The sequence below is a fragment of the Lottia gigantea genome, assembly GCF_000327385.1.
Source record: "Lottia gigantea unplaced genomic scaffold LOTGIsca_221, whole genome shotgun sequence".
Taxonomy (NCBI): Eukaryota; Metazoa; Mollusca; class Gastropoda; family Lottiidae; genus Lottia; species Lottia gigantea.
In genome coordinates this window covers 188,523-196,634 of record NW_008708566.1, presented here as the reverse complement: position 1 = coordinate 196,634, position 8,112 = coordinate 188,523, and the positions used below count along the sequence as shown (strand labels likewise).

General features: G+C 35.7%; 1 protein-coding gene across 1 annotated transcript; it reads left to right on the top strand.

Moving 5' to 3' along the window:
• The first annotated feature begins 1,377 nt into the window (after positions 1-1,377).
• LOTGIDRAFT_202142 (hypothetical protein) lies at positions 1,378-7,671 on the top strand. The gene is made up of 6 exons (XM_009054707.1): positions 1,378-1,411; positions 2,135-2,306; positions 3,063-3,240; positions 4,992-5,201; positions 5,666-5,769; positions 6,421-7,671. The coding sequence occupies exons 2-5, from the start codon at positions 2,170-2,172 to the stop codon at positions 5,765-5,767; spliced, it is 627 nt and encodes a 208-aa protein (XP_009052955.1). The 5' UTR covers positions 1,378-1,411; positions 2,135-2,169; the 3' UTR covers positions 5,768-5,769; positions 6,421-7,671.
• Positions 7,672-8,112: the final 441 nt, after the last annotated feature.

Sequence of the window (8,112 nt, the reverse complement as noted above, 5' to 3'; positions counted from 1 at the left end):
CTGGTTAACATAACTGATCATCTGTCAGAGTTTCATAGAAAGTCGCTTGTTAAATTATCTTGTGATTGTCCGAAACAGGACTTACCCAGAGACAGAACTTCAGACTTCATCTCTAGTACGATTAAATGTTTAGTTAAAAATATATACATGTATAAAAGTTGTTAATATAGTCATTTTATTTCCCTGTTGATGTCGTTGTGACTTTTACTTCAACACGTCTTGATTTCAAACTCAGCGCCTATCCTAGTTATATATATTTTATTTCACTGTAATAACGACACGTACATGTAGTATCGCATGGTCTTGTTTCGTCTGACATGATAGTAAGCACTAGGCAGAATAGAAAACAGAATTTTTTCACATATAAACATGAAAAAAACATCAATGAGTAGATTTTGTATAATGATCATCACGATTATTTACAATGGTACACAATAAACGGTATCCAATACAGAAAATATAAACACGATAATATTTGTTAATGAAATAAGAGGGGAAGGTGTAATAATGTAATAATGAAGTACCCAATGTAATAAGGGAACAGGTTTTTTGTACCTTCCTTACTGTACCTAGTACCAACAGATGTACACATGAATTAACCAGGGTGCGAATTTTGGCCTTTCCCCTACCCTACCTAGCAGCTAACAGGTGTAACGGGTATATACAATCAGGCAGGTGTAATAATGTAATTAGGGGACATGCCTATTGTACTTACCCTACCTTACCAGGTTAGGAGTTAATGTGAAGTGCCCAGGCGACAGTCCCTCCCCTTCCCTACCACACCTAGCAGACACCAGGTGTAAAGGGTAGATACAATCAGTCAACTGTAATAATGTAGTAGCCAATTCAATCAACCGACAATATCTTACTAGTATATTAATATAGTTAAACTACTATTACTATTATAGATATACTATTGTTTTACACTTCACTAGGGTCAGTTAGTCCGAAACACTGTCTTTTATACTGGGTACTATTACTATTAATTATATAAAATAGAAGTCAAAAGAAATATGAAATTCCAGAGAATTATTTATAGCTCCGTCAGGCGTCCTTACTGCTCTGCTACGGCGACGGATAAAATAGATACACTGTGTTTTTAGTATGTCTATTTATTATTTAAAATAATTCAGATCAAAAGATTTAATATGAAATTCTGCAGACGAAGTGTTTCAAACACTGTTGAACATGTGCTTTCCCGCAAGTTATAAACATTTATATTTGGACTATTGATTCTGCAGTGAGAACGTAACGGTCAGTGTCTCGGGCTATGTTGATAAGGACACGGTGTGAAGACTATGTTACAAACATATTGAGACTTGTCTATTGTTTTTATACTCTTATACATTCATTAATAATTCACAAACTTATCAACTTATTAACTTATATAGTTAGGATAGCAGGTAGTCAGGTAAGTTAGGCTACAGTTGTCTTTATATTGTAAAATTTATTCAAATATTAACAATTATAAAGTCTTTACTAAATTAATGTACTATATTTTTTTAAACAAATTATAATGTCAGTCTAAAACTATAATCTTTATAATACTTGACAACATAACAATATAGATATCAACATTACCAATATATATATACAACATACATTCAGTTGTGTTGGTAAACAGCGTGACGAATTCATGTGATTCAAGGGAGGGGGTGGTAAGATCGGTCAGTCTTAAATTGATAGCATCAGACTGTCTTCTTAGAACACCTTACGGCAACTGTCGAAAAGTTGCCAAAAGTGAAGGCGCGAAAGCATTCGGCATTTCTCGACAGTTTCCGTTATTAAGCCGAATCTGTTACATAGCGCTAGCAGAATTTTCACAGAAGACGCTGGTAACCTATTTCGACCTATCTCGAATTCTTTATCGTTTAACCCAGTACAATTGTTTTTATAGGTATAAATAATTACATACAATAAAATGTAAAGAATGTAAATTATAAAATCAATATTTCAGATCAACTACGATTAGGTCTTGGAAAGATAAATATTGGATTTTTATTGTGTGGTAGAATTCTTGGAAAATATTTCATTTACCGCAATATTTCAGCATGGTTGTCATATTTCAAGCTCCGTGATCCAAATTAAAATATAGTAAATAATAATATATATAATCAATACTTTAACATTTCAGTAAAACTCAGTGAAATTATAGAAAAATAATTCAAGATGGCGGACTGTACTAAAGCTGATAATGAATTAAAGATGAAAGCTAAGAAAGAAATGATGAACACTAAGGATCCAGTTGAAAGATGTAAATTAGCTTTACTAGCTAGAGGTACTGCTGGTATTAAAAATATGTCCAGGTAAGAAACGATTTCGATAATTCTCTATCTAACTCATATGATAACAAGATCTAATATCAGAACGTTACATAACTAATACCAGACACGATCCAATAAATATATTATATAGATATCATCGTGTCCAAACCACACGTCATATACCTATATATATATATATATATATATATAATATAACAATGTCTTGGTAAGAAACGATTCCAATCTCAGACTATTCTTACTGAATTGCTAGGAGGACCAAGATGATATATCAAAATATTACATATTACCAGGTATATATCCAACCTTGTGATCCAGTTGGTATTGAAAATATGTTTAGGTTAGAATCGATCTAGATCTCAGTCTACATCTAATTTACTTTTAAGTCGAATATGATAACTAAATATAAGAAAGGATACAACTATCAGAATACAGTTTACAGTCTCTGGAGTCCTATACACGCCTTCCCCCATTCCTCTTTCTTTAAGGTTCTTCTGGAGTTAGAGATATGTCTAGGTTATCTATATGGTTTAGAATAATGGACAACCCCTCCCCCTCCTTACCCCCAGCTATAAAGTGTATATTCGTACTGTAAATAGTTTAGAATAATGAACGACGATGGTAATTAACAGTGAACAGTTATTTCCCCTTTAACTCCATATTCCCTATAACCTCTCCCACAATCGCCCCGCCTCGTCACCCTTCTCGGCCCCTGCCGCCATACCTTACCTCTGACCCCACGACTTTACCCCCACATTAACATATATCTTGTATTTATAGATGGTTTAGAATTATGGATGATGATGGTAATAAACAGTTAAATAAAGAAGAATTTGTAACAGGAATGAAAGATTTTGGTGTATCTTTAAATAAAGAAGAACTAGAGTTAGTTTACGATGCTTTCGATGCTGATGATAGTGGTAGTATTAATGTCACAGAATTCTTACAACAGATGCAGGTAAATATTACATTACTTAGACAGAGACAGAGACAGAGACAGAGACTGAGACTGAGACTGAGACTGAGAAAGAGACAGAGACAGAGACAGAGACTGAGACAGACTGAGACTGAGACAGAGACAGAGACTGAGACAGAGACAGAGACAGAGACTGAGACAGAGACAGACTGAGACAGAGACCGAGACAGAGACAGAGACTGAGACTGAGACAGAGACTGAGACAGAGACTGAGACAGAGACTGAGACAGAGACAGTGACAGTGACAGAGACAGAGACAGACTGAGACCGAGACAGAGACAGAGACAGAGACTGAGACAGAGACTGAGACAGAGACAGAGACAGACTGAGACAGAGACAGAGACAGAGACAGAGACTGAGACAGACAGAGACTGAGACAGAGACTGAGACTGAGACAGAGACAAAGACAAAGACAGAGACAGAGACAGAGACTGAGACAGAGACAGAGACTGAGACAGAGACTGAGACAGAGACAGAGACTGAGACAGAGACAGAGACAGAGACTGAGACAGAGACAGAGACAGAGACTGAGACAGACTGAGACAGACTGAGACAGACTGAGACAGAGACTGAGACAGAGACTGAGACAGACTGAGACAGACTGAGACAGACTGAGACAGACTGAGACAGACTGAGACAGAGACAGAGACTGAGACAGAGACCGAGACCGAGACCGAGACCGAGACAGAGACTGAGACAGAGACTGAGACAGAGACAGAGACTGAGACAGAGACAGAGACTGTGACGGAGACAGAGACTGAGACTGAGACTGAGACAGAGACAGAGACAGAGACTGTGACGGAGACAGAGACAGAGACTGTGACGGAGACAGAGACTGAGACTGAGACAGAGACTGAGACAGAGACAGAGACAGAGACTGAGACAGACAGAGACAGAGACAGACTGAGACAGACTGAGACAGACTGAGACAGAGACTGAGACTGAGACAGAGACTGAGACAGAGACAGAGACTGAGACTGAGACTGAGACTGAGACAGAGACAGAGACTGAGACTGAGACTGAGACAGAGACAGAGACAGAGACAGAGACTGAGACAGAGACTGAGACATAGACAGACACCGAGACATAGACAGAGACAGAGACAGAGACTGAGACTGAGACCGAGACCGAGACTGAGACTGAGACTGAGACTGAGACAGAGACTGAGACAGAGACAGAGACAGAGACTGAGACAGAGACTGAGACTGGGACAAACTGGGTATCATAGCCACTTTTCTTGTATATTTTAGACAAAGATATATATTTTAGTTAGTCCCAGGACAGAATAATTTCAGTCTAGATTGTATATGTATATTGTATAGTTTCAATTTATATTTCTACCCAATTAGAAGGTGTATAAATAACTTTACAGAGAGATACTGGTATTTGTTAATAGACTTTAGACTCATTCATTCTGGACAAGGCTTTCCCCAGAAACTGAGGCTGTACCGGCTTTACCAAACATTCCTTCCCACAATCACACTTCTTATCATTTTTAGGGAAAGAATCGCATCTGAGCTCTCATTAACACATATAAATGTTAATAAAAACTTATAAATCCATGTCCAAAAGGAAAACCGTATTCTTGCCATTTCGAAGCTTGCCCATTCTCCCTCTCATCTTCACAATATCAAGTTATTATCAACACCTTCTAATACATAGTTCTTAATACATTGACATGAGATGACTCTCATACTCCCCCTTGAAACTAAATAATATATTTTTTTTTCCAGCCCAAGATGTCGGATGCCAGGATGAAACTAGTGAGAGAGGCCTTCAATAAATTTGATAAATCAGGAGATAAAAAGATAGATGTAGCCGACCTCAATGAAATCGATGTTAAAGATCATCCGAAATATAAAAATGGCGAATGGACCAGGAAACAATGCCTCAATGAATTTTTGAAAACTTTTGACAGTAAAGTTCACGACGAAGACAGAACGGTAAGGGACACAACTCTTATTTATGTAGAGCAAAATAATCTAGTTTTTATAATTTTTTTTTGAAGAAATTAATGGATGAATACTGCAAATACCCTGCAGTGTACTATGAGGAAAGTTTGCTAAGACAGAGACAATAATCTTCTCTTGTTCACTATCTATCTGTTCTGTATCGCGCACAGACTGTAGCTTAGACAGACTTTATTTATTGTCCCATCCAAACAACTGAACACTTTTCAGAAGTTTCCCTTAGGCTGTGTACGCCTTAGCAAACTTTACCTCATGACACACTGCATGGTGTTGCCTTTCCTCATTAGACCAAACAAGTGCAGCAAAATAGGACGTACAAGTTCTTCTGTTGATGATAAAGGGGAGATAATCGAGGATGTTGATTTCGGGTTTTGTTTAGTGGTTTGGATCGTTAGTACTCAGTTTATTAATTTTATTATATTAATATACTATTGTAGGTAACAGACACTGAGTTTATAGCCTACTATTCTGCTATCAGTTGTGGTATAGATTCTGATGCCTATTTTGATCTAATGATGAGACAAGCCTGGGATCTATAAAGGTGAGTTTATCAGAATTACCTAGACTTGATACAGTGGCTCAACTACTATAGAGATTGGTTGAAGAACGACCACGGGCCCCCGCCCCAAGGGTTCACAAAAATAAAATGCAGGGGAGCATATGTTCAAAAGAATTTTCTCGGAGGGATTGACGCTATCCCACTTTAGTGTTTCGCCAAAATTTTATTTTGGATTTCGGGCTTGTTTTAGAGGTTCAGATCGTTTGATCTTTGGGTATTTTTATAATAAGATTCCCTTTGTTATTTCGTTGCATAAACGGGTGGAAGGAGCTTATCTCTGCTATAACTAGTTTAAATCGAAGTTGAATCACGTTTTACTTTGTTAATGTATAGAGAGACCTGGTATCATCTCTAATGACACAATATTGATGGTATAGACGAGTAGGCGGAGCTTAGCTGTGCTATAACTAGGTTTAACTAGACTATAGCACGTTTTACTATGTTAATGTATAGAGAGAACTGCTATCATCTCTTATGACACAATATCGACAATCGCCTTTGATCTTGATGGTATAAACGAATAGGCGGAGCTTAGCCGTGATATAACCAGTTCAAATAGATGAAGAGAAGTGGTTGAGTTATTTTTTCCCTATACCCATATTTTACTTCATAAAATTTTCTCCTCTATTTCAGTTTTAACCAATCAAACCAACAGTCTAGAATACTATTATTATTTATAGTCTAGAGGTAGCAGGAAAACATCTCAGTAATTCTGTAAATATCTCATTATCTTTCGTGTGTAAATACAGCTGTTGGTTCTCGACCGGTGTTTTCGGTGATAACAGCTTTAATTCTCTGACTCATTTCCTACTGTAGTTTTAGTCTTCATCTTTAAATGGCTTGTGATAGCTGAGTTTAATTCTGATAAATTGTTAAATTTGATGGTAAATATGGAAATACTCGATAATATATAGGAAATAAAGTAAATTAATTAATTATAGATATTATTACAATGGTAAAAATTCACTGATATTTATGGATAAAAACTCTCTAATTATAGAAATAGTAAAATTATGGAAGTTAAAATATAAAGTGTGTGAAATTTCATGGAATTATTTGGAAACACGTGGAACTTGACTTGTAGTTTATGAAATTTATGGAATATAATTTTGAAAAAAGTGTTTTTACAAGATGGACTTTCAAGTGATTAAGTAACAAAATCAGTGATTATTCTGTTGTCCAGTGATTATTCTGTTATCCAGTGATAAAGTCTGTATTATCAAAGTTTTAACAATTGGATTATATTAATATAATAACAGTAAAACAGGCTTCTTTCAAATTTAACATCAGTTGTGTTTTTATTTAATATTTAAGATTTTTAATATCTTTTGCTATTTTTTTTTTTATTCAAATTTATAATTTTGTGACACATTTTAGTATTTAGTGTATTTCTTTTTATGTTATTTCATGTTTCATAGTTTTAGTCGTGAATTTTTAACTTATCTCCCCTTCTTATAGTTATTGAAATAATAATATTTTACACACAAAATACAGTTTAGATTCAATTTTACTTTTAAAGTAAGAGTATTTCTTCAGGGGAGGGATGTCATTAATTCTCACCATTCCAATTTCCAATCAGACGTCTGTGGTTCCTGCAATTTCACAGTCTGCTAAACCTAAGCATTGTATGACGTCACTAACGCAAAGGATCTAAGGTATTATTAACAGTTTTTGCAATAGTGACTTCCTAAACGCATAGACTAGGAAGATAAGAGATGGAATGATGTAAATTGATGCTATCAATGTCCCTGATACACATAAAGGAAAAACCTCTTTACAATCCCTTTAATTCCTTATTCTTGTATTATTCCCAGCCCCGTTATTCATGATTTATTGTAATTTCTGTATTTTTTATAATTTCAATAAATTTATGTTATCTTGTTTTCTATGAATTATTATTATCAAAAAACATTCGTATCGTAAAGGTCGCCCAGTATCGTTTCTATAAATCATTAGATGAAGGGACGAGTAGAGGCCATAGAATCTCTCTAGGTCCACGTAGAAACGCTCATCAAAGCCTGCTATTTTGAATAAAATATGTCAATATACTAGAAGTCTACAAGTTGAACTCTTTAATTTCATTCTGTAATTCCAACTGCAATGTTGCATGTATTTATCGAAACCATACACCAAACAATTCCCCTACCCCCTAGCCTCAGACCATCATATCCACAGGCATCTTTGTTTCTATCGATAGTCGACTATCTCTATAATAGTATGTATATATGTATGAGAAGGTGGCTAACGCTTGTCACCACCATCTCCGCTTCAGACGATTTTCTACCATTTACCGTAATGAAACATAATCCCAACCTTATATGAATC

Bases quoted from the DNA above. Each gene is read 5' to 3' on its own strand.
- LOTGIDRAFT_202142 (XM_009054707.1), top strand. From the start codon at position 2,170: ATGGCGGACTGTACTAAAGCTGATAATGAATTAAAGATGAAAGCTAAG. The intron at 2,307-3,062 runs GTAAGAAACGAT...TTGTATTTATAG, and splicing joins GGTATTAAAAATATGTCCAG to ATGGTTTAGAATTATGGATG. The intron at 5,202-5,665 runs GTAAGGGACACA...ATACTATTGTAG, and splicing joins TTCACGACGAAGACAGAACG to GTAACAGACACTGAGTTTAT.